General features: G+C 42.2%; 1 protein-coding gene across 2 annotated transcripts in view; it reads left to right on the forward strand.

Annotated features, from left to right (window-relative positions):
• FOXK1 (forkhead box K1) overlaps positions 1-22,238 on the forward strand; it is a 70,104-nt gene that overhangs the window by 16,948 nt on the left and 30,918 nt on the right. For both annotated transcript variants that reach the window (XM_075010479.1, XM_075010480.1), the window contains exon 2: positions 20,188-20,385. In XM_075010479.1, the coding sequence (XP_074866580.1) occupies positions 20,188-20,385 (198 nt within the window). The remainder of the gene's footprint in view (positions 1-20,187; positions 20,386-22,238) is intronic.

Raw genomic sequence — 22,238 nt, forward strand, 5'->3', positions numbered from 1 at the left:
GGGGCTTTGATCTGGGGCTTGGGATGCTGGCTACTGGAGGAGGCTGAGCGTTGGTAGGTGACTCTCAGTTGGTGTCCAAGTGAGGCTAAGGCAGGTTCCCTGGCTGACCCAGCCCCATGCTGTTCCTGGAAGGAGCCAACATGCTCCCATGGCCCTGAGGTGGGGCGTGCTGCCTCTCTGCTGGCACAAACCCCTCAGTTCCCCTTGACCGCAGTTCCCCATTCCTAGTCAGTAGGGTTAGTGCTTATAGGCAGGAGCAGGCCCAAGTCTCTCTCTCTTGCTGCTTCCCCACATACAGGAACATGCTAGCTGCTTCTGGGACCAGGATGGTGGCATGGGGCTGGGACTGGCCTGCCAGTCATGATAGACTGGGAGACTCCTCAGGATTGACCAGTTGCTCTGACCACAGGCTTACACAGTTTTGTTTCTATCTCCTGAATCCTTTCCCTCTAACTAAGAGAGATGAGGTGGGCGACTTCAACTTCTGTTGGTGAAAGAAACAAGACCTGATGAGAGAGTATTTTCCAAGCAGAAGTTGGTCCAGTAAGAGATGTTACCTCACCCACCCTGTCCTTTAATATCCTGGGACCTACATGGCTACAAAACCACTGCAGGTTTCTGATTCTAGTTTTGAACTCTTCTGGGCTGGCTGTAACTCATTTAAATGCACATTCGATGCTCTGACATTATCCCTGAGGGGTTACGACATCTTTACTATGGACATTGCTTAGAACACAACCTGCAGCAGGTCCTGAGCACCTCTTGGTATCAAACTATTTGGGTAAATCTACACACTAATTGAACATCCTTGAGTGGCTTGGGTCACCTGATTGGTGCTTACAGGGCTGTAAAATTGAGGTGTCGATGTTTGCACTTGGGGACCTGTGATGGGGAGGGTCCTGAATCCATATGTGCACAGCCCTTTTCAGCTCCATCCCCAGGGGTCTCAGTCAGCTGACTTCTTATTTCAGTGTAAACACCCATGTTCCAGAGTGTCTTTCCCACTTGCAGTGTGTGATCTCCATCCCTGTTTATATTTTTGAGCTCGATCAAATCCATTTAAGATTAAACGTTGCCCAAACAGCCCGGTGAAGATTTGTTGACAGAGGAGGGTTGGAAGGAGCTGGGAGGGTCATCTTTCTACTCTGTTTTCAGCTGACCAGAGACTTAATGTTTATTTAAATTGAGCTCATAGCTGCATGACAGCTGTGGAGCCCCTCACCACTATATTCTGCAGCTGAGATCAACAGAGGGTACTGAGCTGAGGCTACACTCACAGAAAGGAGGATCAGTTGCAGTGGCATTTTCAGCTTTGGCGCTTGCTCTGACTGGGTCTGAAATAGGCCTAGTTTATTGACCTTCAGAGCGTGCTGCAAGGCCCGCTTGCTGTTCCTAGCTGGGAAGGACTGGGAGGACTCCATTAAGAGAGATTACAGCTAAAACCTGTTAGGCTCATTTATCTAGGACTTTGTATTCTGTGTGTACTTACATTAGATTTTCTCCTGTTGGTAACTTTGTACCCATACAATAGTCTCCTCATCCTGCTGGACCTGGGAGATTGCATCCCTTTAGGAACAGCAGCACTGAATATTCACCAAAGACAGAGAAGTTTTGATAGCAGCGAGCCCTGTGTTCAGTACTTCTGGTTGAAATGAATGGAATATTTTGAAACTGACTCCAGTGTTTTGAAATGTGAGACTTAGGGAGGCACAATTATAGCACTCCCTTGTTTCCCACCGCTGATGGCTGGGTACCAAGTAACTGGCAAATTGTATTGGCGTGAATGCTTTAGAGGGTAGTATAATGGACTTTAATTGAGTCATTGGCCAAAGTACAAGGACTGTCTGTGTTTTTTAACTGCTATTAGGAGACTGAGCTCTTTGAGAGCCGTGATTATGCCTTGCATTGGTCTTGGGGATCATCTGCTCTGCTTTGTTTACATCTGGAAACATCTGTCAGACCACATGGCTGTATTACATTCAGCAAATGCTTTACGCTTTTCCTTCTTTGTAGGATGCAATTATGTGTTTAATTGATAAGTACAGTTGTCTTAATTGGATTTAGAACTGGGATAGTCAATTTATTTTTTGGTCAAAGTCCAAATTTCTTGGTCAAGGTATCGGGAAGGTTCAGACTCCAGAGAAAATAATTAAAATAAAAATACCTCAGCATCTATCCAGAAATGGGATGTAATCTGGATTTGGATGCCCAGTCTAGAATTTTTAAGTATTATGACAGCGTTTCCCAAACCAGTTTGGCCAGGGAACACTTTTGGGCTTTGAATATATTGATGGACATGCTGGTCTGAGGCGGGGTGGGCGTGGGGGGTTATAGCAAACAAGTGCCGCACGTAATGCTCAAAAGTTGATTTGAAGAGAAGTTTTTTAGATGTCTTTTATTTTACAAAGAACGCAACATAACAATAGAAAATCATCTAAATAAACAACAAAGTTTGTCGACAGTTTGCCTTCTGTCAACACAACTAGGGAGCATCCACATTACAAATGTGTTCTGTCTAGAATCTGTTGACAGAACACAACCTTTTTCCCAGCAGAGTTATGTCTTGAAAGTTTGAGGCATACCACCTCTGTAGACATATTTTGTAGACAGAAAAATAATGTAGATGCTCCGGGGGGGCCTCTGTTGACAGAGGGGGCTTCTAGTTCACTGGGCAGCCCTGTTTGCAGAGCTTCCACTTGGCTGGTCTGTCGACAGAAGACTGAGCTGGCTGGTCTCTGTTGACAGAGGGCCTCGATGTGGAGGAGCCCCTGTTAGGTGTGGACATGTTCTGTGGACAGAGGTTCTGTTGGCAAAACTCTTGACAGTGACTTCTGTAGACAGAACTTTGTAATATGGACCCAGCTGCAATGTCCTTCTGATACAGGACAGTTAGCATCCCTCTAATTAAGTATAAAAGTTAAGTGCAAACTGAAAAGAAAACATCAGTATAACAGCTGGAAGAAGGATGGGTAGTGTTGTTTTGTACAGAAATAGACAACAGTGTTCAAAAAAGGACTGTCATTCCTTAAAGTTTAAAAAACATTTTTATGAAAAAGAAACACAAAACAAATTAGATATGGGAAATGTTTTTAAATTTTGTGGTTTCATACATTTGTTATTTTTATAGAAAACTCCTGGAAATTTAAAAATAACATTGGACAATTTTTTTTAATGGGAAGAGTGTTTTTACATCTTTGTTTCGGCACAAGTTGTGTAACAGCTGTACTCTTGTGAATGCATGTTTAAATATTAGTATACCTACAATCTAAATACTATTCAAATACCTTAGTATTTTTGATACACACATAATTTCTTTAATGTTTTAGAAGGAAAAATATTACTAGCATTGAAATTTTTTTAATGTAACACCTATTCACATTACATGGAACAGAGTTTGGAAAACCCTGATTTATGAAGGCACATAAATGACAGATTTTGACGTGTGGTATATTTCCTTCAACTGCTTATAGACATTGATGCAAATCAATGTCACATAGTTGCCATCTGGCTCAAGGGTGGCAAACTGATTGGGTGGATTCCGAGAGCTACTTTCTCATTAATGGGAAGACAGTTGGAAAACGTTTCTCTAGGTGAGCTTTTTCAGTAGTTTTTAGGTATTGGTTTGAGATAAGTTGCTTGTGTCATTCACATTCAAAGTAAAACCTTGGGGGGCATTGAAAACTGATTGAACTTAGCTGTCTAAAATGTTAAAGGGTGCACCTGAGTCTCAACCAGTTTGCCACTTTCATTGTTCATGTTAAACCAATTGCTAAGTTCATTCTGTGGAAGCTCTCCCTCACTCCTCTGTGAAGTGCTTTCAGATACTTGGGAGAAATTATGTATTTGGAGGACATGTGGCCTTAGAAAGGATGGCTGTACAGGTGTTTGCTCTTCTGAGTTTTCAGAAATACAACATAAGACTGGTGAAGTAAAGAGTTACATGGGAACATAAAAATGAATCTGATATCCGTAGGCATTCGGGAATGGTAAAAACAAAACCACACTGAAAAAACCAACAAAAGAGATTAAAACGCAGAATTAGGCACAATATTTCTCTTCCAAGTTCTCCTATAGGAAATTATGTAAACAGTCTAGCACCTTCTTATTTGAGAAACTAACTTGAATTTTTTTCTTGATAGGAACAATGTTGCTGTCATATTTTTGTGACGATTTATCAATTTCAGGTGTGTAGAGTTGGTGGTAATTAAAAATTTGTCTTCAAGATAGCCAAAAAGAGAATTTATATAGCGAATGGAGTAGCTGATTTAAACAGCATGACATCATTTCAGTAGAAACTTGTCTTGGAAACTATATCCTGTCTTCCTTTCAGAGATGAGGTGTTCAGAGTCCTCACCGTGGTTTCTCAAACTTTTAAGTAACATACATATAGTGCAGCATTTTGCTGTTAGATTTTCAGTATTTCTTTTTTTCAGACTTGTTGATTATACCGGGGTAGTATGTACGTAGACTGTTTGCTCTGTTCTAATCTGTGTCTTGCTGGCTCCTTTTGTGATACCTAGTGTTTGGGGACATTACTCTTCACTAATGCAGTAATGTGTGTTGTCATATATGGATTGTGACATTGCCGAGTGAACAAGTCAGGAGAAGAAAGAGCCCTTTTTTGGGGGGCATTGTGTACATGTGTTGTCAAGATGTGGAACAGAACCCCAAGGTCTAGACCAGCTGTCCCCTATTCGAAACCCTAGACCACGTTTAGCATTAAATAGAAGTTTGATAAAATACTTGTTTAAAAATGTGGCTTTGTGTGGAAAGGTGCATCAGTACAGTGAAGCCCTGGACCTCCGCTCTGTACCACATGGCTGAATAAAAGAGATTCTTTAGAACTAATTTACTTATTGGTACTTTGAAGAGAGATTTCTGTTTAAGATTAACATTTTGCCTGATTATGCTAGTAATTTTTCTTCTTTTTTTAATAAATACAGTTTCACTAGTGGACATGCTCCTCCTGTGTGAAATTCTTCTCTTGCTGTGTTGAAGACACCACTGAAACTCAGTAGCATGCAGTACTAGGCACATCTCCAGGCATTCCATAGTTTGTTCTTTCAGTTGTACATAGATGAAGTACACGTGGTAAATAACCTTTAATCTGCGTAACTGAAATGAGACGTGTTTATAAAAGGTTTTGTGTGCAAAAGTGAGAATTGGCATTTGTTTTAATTTACCCTTCTAAAACTGGAGGGCTGGGCCTACCCATGCCCCTTCCTTTCGAAAGAGGCATGTTAATGAGCAGATTCGAAAGATGCTAAAGAGGCGCTGCAATGAGTATGCAGCACCTCATTAGCGTAATGGCGGCCACGGCGATTCGAAAGTGCGGCTTTTCGAATTGTGCGCCGCCCGTGGAGATGGGACCTTCCGAAAGGACCCCCCAGTTTTCGAAAGCCCTTCTTCCGATCACCAATATAATATAAGCCTTTTCTAGAAAGAAGCATGGTAAGAAAAACTTGTATGGTGTCTGCACCAGGCAGGCAAATGTCTGCAACTGAAATGTTAAGTGTGACCGTTCATATCATGTAAAATGGACTTCATGGGACACACACAAGGCAAATAATAAATAAAATCCTGTTAATTTTAATGCTAGTTAACAGGGCTCAGTGCCACTCTTGCTCCATCTACATCTGCGTTCTATAGAAATTGTCATAACTTTATTGAGAGATGTTTTGCTACGGTAATTTTATTAGCATAAATAGAGTTATATTAATATAGTCTATTTTCTTTATTTTACTGGTAGTTTCTACAGGTTCTGATACTAAAGTTTCATTGACTATATTGGATAATGTTTCCAAATGGCACTTACCCTACGTCTTCTGAATAACGAAAATGGTTTTTGGTTTCATCAAGCTTTTTTCAGGAAGCTGAAGTTTGTCCCTATCCTTTGCAAGCTATAGATATACCAATGACTGGCACCAGCAGAGTACGGTGCTGCTGTTTTCAGATACATTCCTGTTTCCTGAGAGATTCAGGCTCTCCATTTCTCCAATAACATGTCTGGCTGCCATTTGGCCCTGGGAACGCTGTTTAGTTCCACTGTGTGGGAAAACTGCCTGTGTTAGATTTTCCTGCCTCTACCTCTTGAACTCAACTGTCTTAGCTCATGCTTTAGCTGAGAGCAGTAGAGATTTTTCCAGAAAAGCCAGTGCTGCTTGCACCAACACTACTTCTACCATCATGACTGCCTAATGATGGAGTTACTACCACCCCTCCATATTTAGCACCAGAGAAATAGCCACAAGATGCTGGTCAGAAAATAAATTTGTTATTAAGAGCAAAATCTTTTTGTCAAACAAATGAGTAACGTGGAGGGCTGCAGATTTCTGTGGTTATGCACTTGTTTGATAACAAAGATTTTGGTCTTAAGAACAAATATGCTTCCTGTCTGTAAGTGAATGATAACAAGGCAAGGGAGACGTCATTTGGTGACAACTATAGTATCATAATTTCAATGTTGTTCCCCTCTGTGGCATGGCAGGAGGCACTTGCCGTCACTCCACCAGCTCTCCTTTCACCTCCCCCAGTTCCCCAGTGCCCTTCCCCCAAGCTCCAGGTCCTCTGGGGGAGTAGTTGATAACACAGTTTTGTTGGCAAGATCCTTCACAAGCCCTTTCTCCCACAAATGGTACCAGCTGTGAGAAATGTAGAACAATGAAGTAGATATGTATTTGAGAATGTTTTTAAAGTTATTCATAAGACACGGAGGTCAGATGCATTTATCACAGAATTAAATTGTGGTCCTTGACTGACAGCACCATTTATCAGTTAATACTTGTAACACAACACCTGATTATCTTTTTCAATGTACTACATTAACATAAAGGAAAAGAGTTCTTCAAATTGTTTTGTTATCATTGGCAAAAAATTGATTCATGGATATTGGTTATCAACTTGATTCTGCCAAAAGAGAGAGAATGGGACGCTGGTTAAAGTGTCAGCAGCCAGCCAAGAATTAGTGGAATCCCCATGGAAATGTTACGCACATAATTACATAACAGGACTTATTACAATCCCAAAATATCTTATCACAAGATTTGTTTTTACTTTGCACTTGATGGTTTTTAAGCAAGAGTGAGGAGGCAGCACTGACTGGTCGCAGAATCTTTGGAGAATACAGTGGTAAAGGAGCTGGTTAAATGCAATGCTTGGTGGCATCATATATGCCATAAAAAGTGCACCCATTACCTGAAGTTTGTTAAGCTGAGGAAGTGCAGCGGGCAGCAGGGGAAAAAGTTGAAGTTGCCTTGCGTTAGATCCCATGGCATGCATTTTGAGTGTACTTTTGTCTTTGGTAATCTGGAAGCCTCAAAGTGTCCAGTAGGTACAGTGTAACGTGAAAATCTGTATGAAGATGTCAGTGTTAGTAAGAACTGTTACATGGACAGTAAAGTAAAAAGTAGGTGCATTGACCCAAAAGATGCCCACGCATAAGATGCTGCGATGTGCTAAATTACACTGAGTGCTACCCCAAGAACATATACATGTGTTGTGTCAAAAGGTAAAGGCAAACAGAAATCAATACTAATTTTACTACTGCAAACTGTTTGACTTGGTGGAAATTTCATAAATTATCTTGCATAAGCTCTAATGGATGGGAAAGTGGTGGTGATGGCTGATGCCAAGACTACCTGTAGAGAAATATGTGCTTTGAATGGAATTGAAAAGGGACAAATGGATAGCAGAAAAGCTCTTAAAGCACTTATTGACGCTGAAGTGTGGGATAGGGATGTAGTTTTTAGCAATCCTATCCGCAGAAGTTAATCACAGAGATGCATATCCCTAAAAGCTGTAAAACACTTGGTGCTATCAAAAACATAAAAAAACAGTAGTGTCGATAATATTAAGACAGTTTGCAGCTGCTAAATTTTTGCAGGAAGCATTTTTGCCTGCTGATACAAAACTGGAAAAAATAATACTGCATGACCTGTACTGCTGCTGGAAATGGTGCATCTTGTGGTCACAGTGAATCCAGCACCAGGAAGCGTGAGGGTATGTCTACACTAGCCTGGGGATCAACACTGCTGTTGTTGATCCCCCAGCCATTGATTTATTGCGTCTGATGTAGACACAGTAAATCTGTCTCTGAGCTTGCACCGACTCCAGTATTCCACCAAAACGATGAGAAGAGTCAGCATTGACAAGAGCAGCCCCATGTATATGGACTTCAGCTGTGCAAATAGTGTAGCTGAAGTAGATTGAAGATGACCCATTGCGTAGACCAGGTCTGACAGTAAGCAAGTGGAGCATAAAGCTGCCATTTCATTGTAAAGCCTCACGTAAGAGTGCTTGAGTGAAAGGTTGTCAGTACATGCATCACAGTTGTGCAACATATGAGTAATCTACCACTACAAGTGGCTGTTGCTTCAACGGTTCATTCTAAACCCTGTCACAAATTCCTTGTGCATCTTCTGCACTGGATTTGTTTCTTCATTGACTCAGACAGTGTGCTGTGTTGTAACACTTGAATTGCAAAGAGAGTTCTTCACTGCATGGAACAGAATTGAGGGATGTATATTTCCCCCAGGTCTTGTTGTAGCTGGACTTTTATTTTGTGCGGCCAGTAATTTAGCATCTGCTGTATCTTCAAGGAAGTCTAACAGGCACGCTTCATGCTACTGTTAGTTTGATATCAGAAGCGTATTACTGGGGACCAGTTCCTATATCACGTCCTGCCTGGGTCAGCAAAGAACCATTCCTTGAAAGAGCTTCATGGCTGACTAACTTTCCTACCAAGGGCCAACAATTCTGAAGTCCAGAAGTCTTATTTTCATGGGTGCAGCTGTTAAATCAACAATAGCAACAGTTTCTATACTTGCTAACCTTGACTTCACTTGTTTACTGTGCAAATGTGGGATGTACTCCAGAGGCAGCCAAATTAAATAAATCAAACAGCTTCAGGAAAAAAGGAGAAAAGACTTCAAATAATCCAGGCATTCTGGATATCCGTAGCACACAATTTCTGGAGAAAAATGCAACTTCACATGGAGCTACATGAGATCCCAGATTGAATGTTCCACATAGGTATCCTGCTAGCCCTGCTGATTGCTCAGGTCCATTAACATTTGTTGCTTAACTAGAATGCCTGAACAAATACACGTGTGGAACTGATTCAAAATGTATTATGAAACTTGGGGCTCTTAAGCAGCTAATGATGTCTGGTGGTCTGTTGTAGAGGGCTGAATCTACATCCTCATGAACTGCTCTTGTTTTTCTCAGTGATATGTGAATTGACTCCTTTGTTGATGGATGCTGATGTTTCTGAGTTCAGGGGATTTTTTAGAGTGACGATACTGTGAACCAGATTCTTTCATGGACAAAAATATAATGCGCTGTAGAAGCACATATCTGAACTCTAATTGCCCTTCAAAAATACTATGTAAGTGTCTCCTTTGCAAATCATATGAGTGTGTTTTTGAGCCCGTTACCCAACGGGTACAGGACTGGAGAGACATGTTTCAAGTTTCCAGGCCACTCTGCTGTCAGTGACTTATTGTGCATCATGGAGAACCGCAATATCACAGAATGGATCAAGCATTTCAGTTAGGTGAAATTACTGAATAAAGACACAGCTATCTTCGCATATTGCCACACCACCCTGAAAGTTGGTTTTATCAGTCTGTCAGGACTGCTTATTGCGACTTTGCACCTCACAGCCCTGTAAGACAGGTCATCAGTGCATGGTTGTGGTTCATGTATTGAGCTTACCATTTGGAGACCAACATTACAACACTTGGGAGAACTGCATTGGTGGATGCTTTGCAAGGAGCAGAAAACAGAAATTGCCACAGAGTGCATTTATGCCTGCTTTCAATAGGGTAGGCAGTTTAGCACATCCAAAACTGCATGCCCATGTTAGGCATGGGTAGGTCTGATATGATGGACTGATCATACCAGTTGTATGTGAAATACTATGCACTCCCAAATCAATTCTTCAGCTAATCAAATGCTTGTATGCAAAGACCAGATATTTTACACCCTGCAGATATTTGGTCAGTAGCCTGCCTTGTACAGAGAAATGGTAGTGTGATACAGACAAGGGTCAATGTGTCTAGCAGTGATGCCCTAGACAGACAATGCCGGTGATGACTTTGAGGTATATGTTTTCAGTCCTACATGTCAAGGTTAACTTCCCTGGCATAACTGAAGATCAGTGTCTTTTTGTTTTTCATCCAAGCAATACATTCCTGTGTTAAAGTATAATTAAAAAGGTTTAATTATAAAAAGGTGTACATACATCTACATAATTGTTCTAATTTTGTCATGTTTGATGCCATTGTGTGCCCACAGGACAATAGAATTTCAAATTAGATCAAGTTTGACCCATTTTCAATGATATTGTTATCCAAATTTCCAGTAATTGGAGGAGCTGGACATGGGAGCCAGGGATGGCGCTGAAGCAATTTTTATTTTGTCCTTTCCTCATTCCACATCGTAGAGGGTGACACCATTGAAATTATGATTCTATTACTTATCCATCATCGACTTACTCAGAGAATGAGTCTTTACTCTGCTTTATGTATGCAGATGAATAGGCAGGGTTTTGGTTTTAATTTGGATATTAAGAGCTAGGAAAGTGAGTGAAAGTAGTGGTAAAAATATTGGACCTTTGCCTCCAGATGTTAATACATTTTGGGTGCTTCCACCCTTAATTTTATACTTTTCAAATCCAGGGGCTGATAACTGTCCCTGCCCTGAAGAAGCAGACAATATCATGAGACACATGGAAAACACATCCATCATATAGGTACATTGATTATGATGGTGATAAGCATGTGCCTTATTTTTCACATTGGGTTTATCTGTAGTTTAAATACGTGTAATGGCATTTTTGTCTTTATGGTTCTCCTTCCTGACCTTTGACACCCCCCACCCATCTATAAATGAGCATTTCACTCAAGAGTTCAATAAATGAATCAGTTAAGTAGATGAGTTAGTTTCTCACAGGTATTGCAGAGGAAGTAAGTCTAGGGAATAAAATGGTTTTTAAGACAAATTTCTGCTTGTAGAGAAAAAACAAAGGCCTGAGAAGGAATCTGCATAATATCAAACAGGTATTTGAACGTAACTCTCCCATAGATGACTTATTCAGAGGCGTATATGAGTTTGCAATATACTTATCTATTACCATTCATTATAGTGTCCAGCTAGGAAATCTCGCTTTCAAGTTGAAGGGGCTTTACTGCAGCCCTCCTGATTTAGAATGGCAATGACTTTGGCAGAAATAATCCTTTCAGGGATGGTGCTATCCATGCTGAGACTCAGGCTGAAAGCAAATCTGTTTTTGCCAAGTTAGACAAAATTTGGTTTGGCTGTGAGAACTACTGGAATGCAAAGGACAAACATTTTGTGTTTGACCTTCTGTGGATTCAACTAGCACAAACTATACTAGGCTTTAAAAGAAGAAGTTTGGAAGTCATCTAGTCACAAAAAGGACAAATTATTTTACATATGCAGAAGATAAACCTAAATCAATAGAAGTGAATTATCAAATGAGGTACTGAGCATGCATATTTCACCTCTTTCCTAATGATCAAAAGTGTGGTTACAGTCCTGTTTCAGTAGATAATGTTAATCTGAAATGTTAGTTCTCTTGTCAAAAATGGTTCCCCATTAATTTGGAGGCAGCATTTAAAGGGGTAAGTTCATATTTGGGTCAAAGTGAGACAGATCATTGCAGTTCCTAGATAGTCTTAGATTGGCATCGGGTAAATGTCTAAATTTTATCAGTAGTTTTTCCTTTGCATTGATTGAGGCTTCTCCTTTTTTATTGCTCCCTTACACAATGAGGATGGATTACTATCTCCTGACTTGGGGAAAACAGGTTTTCATAAATAGATGTGACTAAATTTTCTTGATACTGACTAGATTTTTATTTCAAGTTAATAGATTATCAGTTATCTGTTGTATTTAACACCTTTGTAAATCCTGATGTGGACACTCCCCACACAAGCTAAAATGTTTATTTTTTATGTTAGGAATGAATAAAGGAAAATCATTGGTAGTTTCAGGTAAATGTGTGGGAACTGTCCACACCAGCCTGTAAAAGTATCTCTGCAGCACATCATCAGGGATTTACAACCCATCTTGGACAATGATCCCCCACTTTCACAGGCCTTGGGAGGCAGACCAGTCCTTGCCCAAAGACAACCTGCCAACCTGAAGCAAATCCTAACCAGCAACTATACACCGCACCACAGTCACTCTAGCTCAGGGACCCATCCATGCAACAAACCTCTTTGCCAGCTCTGCCCACATATCTATACCAGCAACACCATTACAGGACCTAAGCAGATCAGCCACACCATCGTGGGTTCATTCAGCTGCACATCTACCAATATAATTTATGCCATCATGTGCCAGCAATGTCCCTCTGCTATATACATTGGACAAACTGGACAGTCTCTACATAAAAGAATAAACACACACAAATCAGATATCAGTAATGGCAATATACCAAAACCCGTAGGAGAGCACTTCAATCTCCCGGGCCACACAGTAGCACACTTAAATGTAGCTATCCTACAGCAAAGAAATTTCAGGACCAGACTCCAGAGAGAAATTTCTGAGCAACAATTCATCTGCAAATTCGACGCCCTCAGCTCAGGCTTAAACAAAGACTGTGAATGGCTGGCTAAATACAGAAGCAGCTTCCCCTCCCTTGGTGTTCATACCTCCAGATCAACTGCTGGCAGTAAGCCTTACCCTTGCTGACTGAGCTAACCTTGTTATCCCCACCCTTGCTCTGGCTTATTTATACCTGGCCCTGCAGATTTCCAAGACCAGCATCTGATGAAGTGAGTCTGTGCTCACGAAAGCTCATGTTCAAAACTTTTCTGTTAGTCTATGAGGTGCCACAGGACTCTTTGTTGCTGTAAAAGTATCTGGTATCTCCAGGTAAATTGAAATAATTAATGTGACAAAGGAGTCTAGTGAAGACATTGCAGGAAGCTGATTATGTAGGTTGATACTTGCACTGTGGTTAGGCACAGTTATGGAAGTACAATTAATTTTATTTATTTTAATGACTCTAAGGCTACATCTGCAACAGGCTAAGAAAGTTGACCACAGATAAGCAGTCTAGCTATGGCAACTGTGTTGCGAGGTATCTGTGCTTGGCTAACTTGGTTGTGGTTCAGTTCTAGTTCCCTGCAGAGTGTTGACAGCTCCAGCAGAGGGTGCAGGCTTTGGTGTGGGGTATGAAGGATTTGGGGTGCAGGAGGCTGGGGGCTGAGGGGTTCAGAAGGTAGCAGGGGGATCAGAAATGGGGCAGAGGGTTGGAGTGCACGCTCTAGGTGGTGCTTACCTCAAGCAGATCTCAGAAGTAGCAGCATGTCCCCTCCCTTCCCCCACTAGCTGCAAAAGCAGAGGTGCTGCCCGGTCCACAGACGTGGCCCTTGCGGCTCCCATTGGCTGCAGTTTCTGGCCAATGGAAGCTGCAGACCTGGCACTTGCGGGGTGGGAGCAGTGTGCAGAGCAGCCTTACTGCCCCTGTCCACAGGAGCCAGAAGGGGGACCTGTTTCTGCTTCTCGGAGCTGTACAGAACCAAGGCAGGCAGGGAGCCTGCCTTGTCCTGCTGCATCGCCAACTGTCCTTTTAACAGATTAGTCAGCAGTGCTGACTGGAGTTACCGTGGTTCCTTTTCAGCCAGCCATTCTGGTTGAAAACTGGGCACTGGCAGTCCTAGTGCCACTCTGAAATGCAGATGCCAGTAGCATTCAGACTTCTTTGTTTCTGAACCTTCTGAGCAGCCTGTAGCTCTAGGACAGGAAAAGTGGGTGGGCCCCAGCTTTTGGGCAGTTATGGGGGGCAATGACAAGGAAAGGTGTGGAAGGTGCAGGGGCAGGAGAGGCAGGAAGAACTGGGGGCAGTAAGGATCAGATGTGCAGTAAGTGATCTGGTGTCCTGTGGGGGTGAGTGGTGGCAGGAGGGATCCAGGTCTCACGGGGGTGGAGGGAGAGGGATCTGTTTCCTTGGGGAGAGGAACAGAAAGGGGAGGGGCTGTAGTGGAGATCCCATGCTTTGGCAAGAGGGAGCATGGGGGATGGGGGGCCTGCCTCCCCCCATCCTCTCCTTACTGCTCAGCAGGCATCCAGGGTGCACCTGAGCTGTGAGCCACATACCTGGGGGAGAAGGGAGTCCTGCCGAGGCTTGAGTTCCACCTCCAACTCAGTGTCTGCCAGCCTCGTCACGCAGCTTTCCTGCTGGTATTGCTGGCTGCTTCTCCAGCTTCCAAGCCCAGCACTAGCCCCGCCCAGATGTGCTCTGTGAAACACACCCCCTACAGGACCAGTGCTAGGGCTGGAGAAGGGAACAGCACCGTGCAACAGAATCCGGAGAGCAACGTGGCCAAGCTGATGGGCACCAAGCTGAGGTCAGGAGTCTTAGCCTGGAAGCTCTGGGGGGCTCTGGCCCTCGTCTGAGTGGGCATGGATGTGAAGTGGCTCTGCTGTAGCTATGCTGCTTCTAATCATGCGTTGTTATAAGATGAGGAGGACAAGCAAAGAAGACACTGACTTGCCCAAAAGTAAGGTATAGCAGACCTACAATTTTTGCTCTTGCTCTATATTTTCCCTTCATTCCTTACTATCTGACAAACACCGACTGTGAAAGACTGCGTGTTCTTTATCTAGTCTGTCATTTTCATTTTGTCATCTTGCTTTCTGTGATGATTTAACTTGAATTATGAACGATACTATTAATTTTTATTTTCAAACGTTATTTCCTGGCCCTTTCAATCTCTAGTGTATCTCCCCTTTTCCATTATGTATCAGAGCTTAACAAGAGCTGTTGGGTCTTAAATGCCCACACAGTGTGCTTTAAGAAAGAAATCAAGGCTGTAGTGTTCTCTTTCTAGTTTATTGTTTTGAATAATGTACTGCAGTTCAGTATAGAATCCTGTAGTGGTAAAGACTTTTTCATTGTGGTTTCTTTACTTTCAAACAATTTCTCTTGCAGTCTGTTGCGGGCAGGGGGTTGCGTGAATATTTTATGTTAAGTTTAGTGTGTCCTAGCATTTTATTTTCAGGTGTCACATAGATGAAATGCTTGTGGTCACTGTGTTTGGTTCACCACATGAAGGTTGCTTTGTGTGCTGTATGGTCCAGGGTGAGGATGGCAAGGAACTTTTTGGAAAGCTGTAGCCTTTTCTGTGAGATGATACCAGCAGTACCCACACCTCTGCAAACAAGGGCCGCAGCCATCTCCACGATGCAACTGCTGTAGCCTCTCTGTTGCTTATGTGGCAGAAACATAGTAATCATGCTGGATTTATGTAGGCCCTGAACAGTTGGTTTTCTTTGGCTTGCTTTTATGGAGGTGCCTTTATATAGAGACCTAGCTGTTTAAAAAACAAAAACACACAAACCAGCTCTTGGCTATTACAAAGCATGTGAATCCCTGTTCAAAAGGAAATTCAGGTGTAAATTATGGTGTGTATTGTGACAGTCTGCTACGAACTGGCAGATACTACTAGTGGGCATTAATGTGGTCTGCAGTCATTTCAGCTGGGCATTTCAAAGGCATCTGAAGAAGCTGGCCCTCTTTCAGCAGGCCATTGTTCTCTTGTATCTAATCTGTGCTTTCACAAAGTGGTCTTTTTTCTTTAAAAAACAATTAAAGAATATTGGCCAGTAGGAGTCCCTGAGGAGCATGTACAGTATGAATCAAATATTATCATCATGGCCCACCCCATGGTTTGTGAAAATTGGCTTATGAATGTGCATAACTTGAACATGCTTTATGCAAAACAGGTCATGTAACCTATCATTCAAGAGCTCATGATCCCCTGAATGAATGTATGTATGTATGTATTGTCTGTAAAGTTAGAAATATTAAGTTGAAAACCTGTTCTCTTAGTCCGTGTGTTCTAATGAAAGCCATTAGTGATACTTCAGGAACTTGATGGCTTGGCAATCAAGTCAGTGACCTGTGAATGGTCTGTGAGGTAGTCTTATTAGTCTATATCTTCACAAAACAAAACAGTCCTGTAGCACCTTAAAGACCAACAATATAATTTATTAGGCAATGAGCTTTTGTGGGACAGACCCACTTCTTCAGATCTAGAGAATACTGGAAATGGTTTTGCTTTTCCTAAAAGCCCAAACTGTGATTGGTCCTGCAAAGACATGTGGCCAGGCCACATGATACTGGGATGCATTTTGGGTCTGGTAGTTTTCCACTCAAGGGGGAAAGAATTTGAACTAAGCACAAAGAACTCCCACCGTGGGCAAAAGGGACATAAAGGGGGGAAACCAAGCAAAGGGAGGGAGTGGCCAGGTAGCAGGAAACCCCCATTTACTGTCGTCCAAGATGCCTGCTGAAAATATCTAAGGCTGAGTGGGGGAGAGGATTCGGCCCAAGCTAGGGGGCTGCCTAGCTTGTGTATGCATAAGTGTGTGTGTGTGAGAGAGAGAGAGAGAGAGATGCTGAGGCTTAGGGTTTAACCTCAGGGCTTGATTTTTTGGCTGGGTGTGGGGCCAAAAATAAGGGGTCAGTTGTGCAGAAAGGGGCTGCTGTAGAGTGGGCTAGGTGTGTGTGGTGTGGGCAGGAGGGGAGATGATTCCCAGCCAATGAGACCAGCAGACAATGGTGCCAGCAGGGAGTGCGTCCCTGTAGCACAGAACTGCTTCCTTCCCCAATCTGGCTCATGACTTGCCTTGATTGGGCCAACCTGCTGTGGACACAGTCCTCTTGTTTCTACCCTTCTTTTTGTACGTGAATTTAGCAGCACCCTTAAACTGCAGGTGAGACCACAAAGCCAAAGCAGTGTTTAAATGATCCTGATCTAAATGTGCTTTTATTGGGATAGTTCATTCTCTGCACCTCATTTATTTTGATTGTGGGCTGCAGCATTAAAATACAGAAACAGTGTTCTCTAGAAAACATAAAAAATATAAGGCAAGCCAAAGGAAACAAGAAGGATAAGGGGGATCTTAGATAGCTAATATGCACTACTGATAGAGTAGCAGTGTGGGATTAGTGAATAAACTGAACAAGTGGGCTGCTTATGAAGAAATGAGGTAGAGAAATGAGATAATGGAGTGGATTAAGTCATTCCGGAACACAGATGCCCATTGAGATGAGGCTGAAGTAGAAGGTCTAGCACAGTGTTTCCAAAACTTTTTGAGACCACAGAACACCAAACAATAGTAATTTTTTTAGCTGGAACACCTATGCAAATTTTCTCTAAAAAATTGTCAGGCAAAAAAAAAACCCAAACAGCAACATATACAGCAAAACCAAAGGTAAATAATGTAATCAGGTGTCATAGTAATAAAGTAGTAACATTTTATTTGGTTTTAATAACAGAAAATATATCATCTTCTTGGCAGTCACTCAGTAAGGAGTAAGTAGGACACCTCCATGTTACCCTCCTATTTGTGAGTCAGTTGACCATCAGTGTATGATGCCAAAAAAGTGTCAGACATTTGTGGCACACCTGCAAGTTGTTCATGTCACACCAGTGTTCCACAGACCACAACTTAAGAAACACTGACCTAGCATATATATCTGCTGTTCATGCGTCTTTCTTGTATAATAATGCCATAGGGCTTTGTACTATTAAACCTATTAAGATCAGCAACAGCTTGGAACCACTAAAAGCTCTGGTAACTGTATATTTCTTCATTCTTGACACAAAATGAGGGACAGACTGGACATCTGGTATTGTAGTAGAGAATTCCTTAATATTGAAATAAAGGCTGATCTGTCCCCATTAAGGAGGTTTAAAAATGTGTAAACATTGCATTCACTAGTGTCAAGCCTTAGTCCGTGATGTTCAATGCACTTTGATATCTTGTTTTCTGTGAGGAAACCCATGGAGCATGAAAAAGCTTAACCTGCGAGTTCTTGCAACAGCCCTGTTATGGGTTGGTCATGCTGGGCTTTGCCTTTTACTCCCCTGCAAGGTGGTAATACTAATCTGTTGTCAAATTGCTTTCTCTTAGCAAAACTGCAGGGCAGCAGGTCTTGAAAGGTTAAATAAACATGACTGGGTTGTATTGCCAGTGCTAATTCTCTCTTTAATGCATTGCTGAGTGTAGGTGGCAGGGCCTCTGAAGTGCATTCAATACAGCACAAGCTTCTGCCCTATTCAGCAGAGCCATTGTGCTTCCTGGCTCCTGAATACTGACTGAGCAACCTCACGTGGGAGACAAAATGAAGAACAGGAGCTTCACTCCCCTCAGAGCAAACCCTGTACTGCTCATTGATGATTCCTAAAAAGCACCCTGGATAAAAAGTGAGAGATGTGCTCAGAAAGAAACAGAGGGAAATCTTCCATCTCGATTCTAGCAGCAAATTGGTTTCCTTGCATCAACACTAGCAATAGAAAAACTACTGTAGATCAGTCACAGATGTTCTTTCCGCCATGTCCTCTAATTTACAGAGTTTAATACAGTAAAACCTCAAGCTATGTGGGAGTTGTGTTCCTGCAACCCCCGCGTAACTCAAATTTTAATGCAAGTTGGGGTGGGGATCTGGGAACCAAGTGGCGCTGCTTGTGGGAACTGGGAAACTGAATAGCCCACTAGGGCTGGTCAGTTTCCTGGCTGCTTCTCCCTGCCTTCCCCCAGCCCTGCGGCTGTCAGCCTGACAGCCATGCCAAAAGGCAGGGAGAAGGGCTCTTAGCCTAATTGGCTGCCTACAGATGCAGGCAGCTAGGCAGGCTGACAGCCGCAGAGCAGTTCAAGTTGCGCTTAACTCACGTTAAAGCAAGTTACACGCAACTTGAAGCCAAGTATTTTGAGGGTTTACAGTAACACCAAAGTTACAGTGCTGGTGCCTAATCTGCTGTAGTGTTCCTGGCATTGCTAGCGCATGTGAAGCTGCTTCAGGCTACTGCTAGAGAAATGGTGGGAGATTCCCTCATTATCTTGCTGTAGACAAGACCTCAGGATAATTAGATTCTTCTGGCTTTTTCCACTGTGAAGTCTGCTACACAGTATTTCTGTCTTGCCTTCTTGATGGTTATGGTCAGTGGATTGCTCACACTGATTTATGTATTATTGCCTAATTAGAAATGCATTACACTTGCGTTATTAAATGCTGGAGGTAACTTAAACACTAAATGAAAAAAGTTCTGTTTAAACATGAAAAATACCAGATGGTTTACTTCCCACTGAATTTCTCAGGGCTTCTCTAGGGCTGTATTGCAGTTTGTGAGACAAATGTGTACTAGAGAAAATTGAAGGAGTGCTAGCAAGGTCTTGGTTGCTCACTGAGTCCTATTCTGGCTCTGTTTGTCACTTCTCTTTGGACTGCATGGGTTAGTATCTGTCACTAAATAAGCTCTTCTGTTACTGATCAATGATAAACCATTAGCCAGCACACTGTCTCATGCAGTTTAATGGGTAAATTTTTGCCACATGTTCTGTGATATGAACTGAGAGATGTTACTGACAGGACTATCATTTTCACGTAGCAGATAACGGTTTGGGTCACACTGTAAAAGCTTTTAGTGTTTATTGCTCTGTCTTTGGTCCTTATTGGCCCTTCTACTTTGTATTGATTGTGGTTAGGCATTTTTGTAACCTGATGAAAATTGTGATTGTAACAAGCTACACCCAGCAAAGTATTTGTCTGCAGCATGTTGCCTCGGGTGTCTTGGAGGTATGAAAATGGAGGTTGGGAAATAGGCTACTTGAAGTTCTTCTCACCCCCCAAGGAATTGGCATCTACAGAAGGAAGCTTTTTTACTTCACAAGCACAGTGGTAGCCTGCACACAACCATGAAAATGTATACTCTTACTGCATAAGGCTTACTTATACTTCTGTGCAGCAGAGCCAATAAAATGCAAACATTCTGGCATGGATCTTTGACAGTGGTTTGAGCCAGAAGCCTTGAAGTAGCTCATTTTGTGTGTTTGTTCTTGCATTCAGCCATAGATTTCATGGCTTGGCCAAAAGCAAAGACAAGTTAACTTGTCCAAACCTCGGTTAATGCATGTATAAAATGGGCATAATACTTCTCTTTACAGGAATTCTGTAGGTTCATGAATGCTAGTGATTTAGGATTCCAGGAGGAAAGTAATGGAGAGAGGTCTAAACTCTTATTGTATTAATTCATTACTGCTACACAGATCAATGAGAATACCTGTCTGCACGGACTTGCATGTTCCATCTGGTTGGTTTATGCTCAGTACATTGATCCTTTCTCTATCTCTTTTCCCCTTTTACAGGTGTACTTTCCGATTCCCTAGCACAGTCATAAAGATCCAGTTCACATCTTTATACCATAAAGATGAAGTGAAAGAGGAAGCATCTTCACCTCCCCTTCGGCCGCTTTATCCTCAGATATCACCTCTGAAGATACATATTCCGGAGCCGGATCTCCGGAGCTTGGTCAGCCCCCTGCCCTCCCCTACTGGCACGATCAGGTAAGGTGCTTGCTATATAGACTGTGGATAAGGTTCTGGTCTTAATGTCATTGCTGGAGATGCCATACACGTTTTCCAGGCACCAGCCTAGCATTGGCTACCCAGTATATTTAACACATGAAATGCCCTGTTAAAATAGCTTGAAAGAGTGATATTCCAACTCATAGAAGACATTTTAAGCTCAAAAGAAGGTCCTGGGAGTGGAGGGTAGACATTGCTGATCTGAAATCATTAGTCTAATAAACACATAAAACTGAAAATTAAAGAATGAGAAAAGGCATGGAATGACACTACATCTTTGATGGTGTAAGGAAGATCTGTTCCATTAAGCGCTCCCTAGATGTTCCTATGTTTGTTTGCCTGCTGTGTCACATTATGTGTTAGCAATTTCATTTTTTTCCCCTGTAAGTTATATTTTCCTCTTCATTGTAGCCGGCATGTTCACTGAAGCTAGGCTGAAGGTTAAGGAAAGGTATTGGTCAGACACTTGACCCACTGATAAACATCAGAAATTTTAGTGTCGATAAATGTGCATTATGTAGGTTAATAAAGACTCAGAAGCTTGGCTAATCAGAAAGTCAAATAATTTTTCGTTGTTGCTTAGGCAAGAGTTGATAGTAAAAAGCCAAAGTGTGGTCTCAGAATACTAATGTTCCTTTCTTGCACAAAATTAAGCAAGTTTGCTGTTAAAATAGAGCGCTCTATAGTTATAAACTAAACTGCAGTTGTCAAAACAACCAAAGTACGTTGTTGCAATAGCTTCGGTTTGTTTATCTGATTCACCAGTTCGTAACATGTGGTAATACGCAGTGGATCTCTTACTTGTAGGTCTAAAGAACTTAGTATATGAGAACTTGAATAAACGTTGGTGTCATGAAGGCAGTGTTTGGCTTTGTCTGGGATTGGAAGCACATTGTTTTTCTTTTTGCAAAGTTACAGTGCTGTTTTGTGTGGATACTCGAGGAGAAGACTGGTAGCGGGTGTGGTTTGCGTCCTCTGTTCAGCCACATTCTTAGCTTATATCAGCCTATTTTAAAAGAGGCTAGTTACAGCAGAGTTGGAGGAGGGAGGGTAGTTTTGTTGCCAACATATGGTACTTAGTTTTCCATTCAGTCATTTTGTGTGTTAGGCATCACAGTGTGGCTTAGGTTACTAACACAGGGTGCATCTTTGACTCCAGCATATGTCTGCAGCTGATACTTGACTCCACTAGATTTTTTTTTTTGAGCATAGCGGGAGAGTGGAAATAGCAGTACTGAATTTTGCTCAGCCTTAGTAAGAGAGTTCACCAACGGATGTTTGCATCCACTTGCCTTAGCAGAAGCAAATCCGGCAGAGTCTTCAAAAACCACAAAAGAGTTATGAGGTTTTGTTTGCCCAAACCCCTTTAGTTTTGTGTTCCTCTTGAAGGGGAGGAGCTGACAGGTTTGTAAACATCCCTGTTCTGCTCCTCACTCGTCTTCTCTCCACCCTCATATCCTGTCTGTTGTGTTGCAGGAAGTGAATGAGAGCTATTTTTTTTTTCCTAAAGAAAGTGAATGTTCTTTGCTGAGCAGATGAACAGGATCTTCACAATGCGAATGGTAGTGTGGCCTCTCCCTCTGCCTGTGGTGGGTCACTGTGCTGTAAAATGTTGTTAGCTGCAGCAATGCCTTTGTCCTCTTTTGAAGAATATATTTTCAAGGCCTGGAGAGAATTCAGCCTGAGCCCTTACCCTCCCTGTTTATTCCCTCCGTGTTGGGAGGAGATTTTCATTAGCTCAGCTCCCCTCCCTTTCCAGTATTTACTTTCCAAATTTGGAGTGTGTTTGGCTTGCCTTTTCCTGATTGGTTGGTGGAAAATTGTTGTAGTTT

The sequence above is a fragment of the Carettochelys insculpta genome, chromosome 16 (genome assembly GCF_033958435.1).
Source record: "Carettochelys insculpta isolate YL-2023 chromosome 16, ASM3395843v1, whole genome shotgun sequence".
In the NCBI taxonomy this organism is placed as follows: Eukaryota; Metazoa; Chordata; order Testudines; family Carettochelyidae; genus Carettochelys; species Carettochelys insculpta.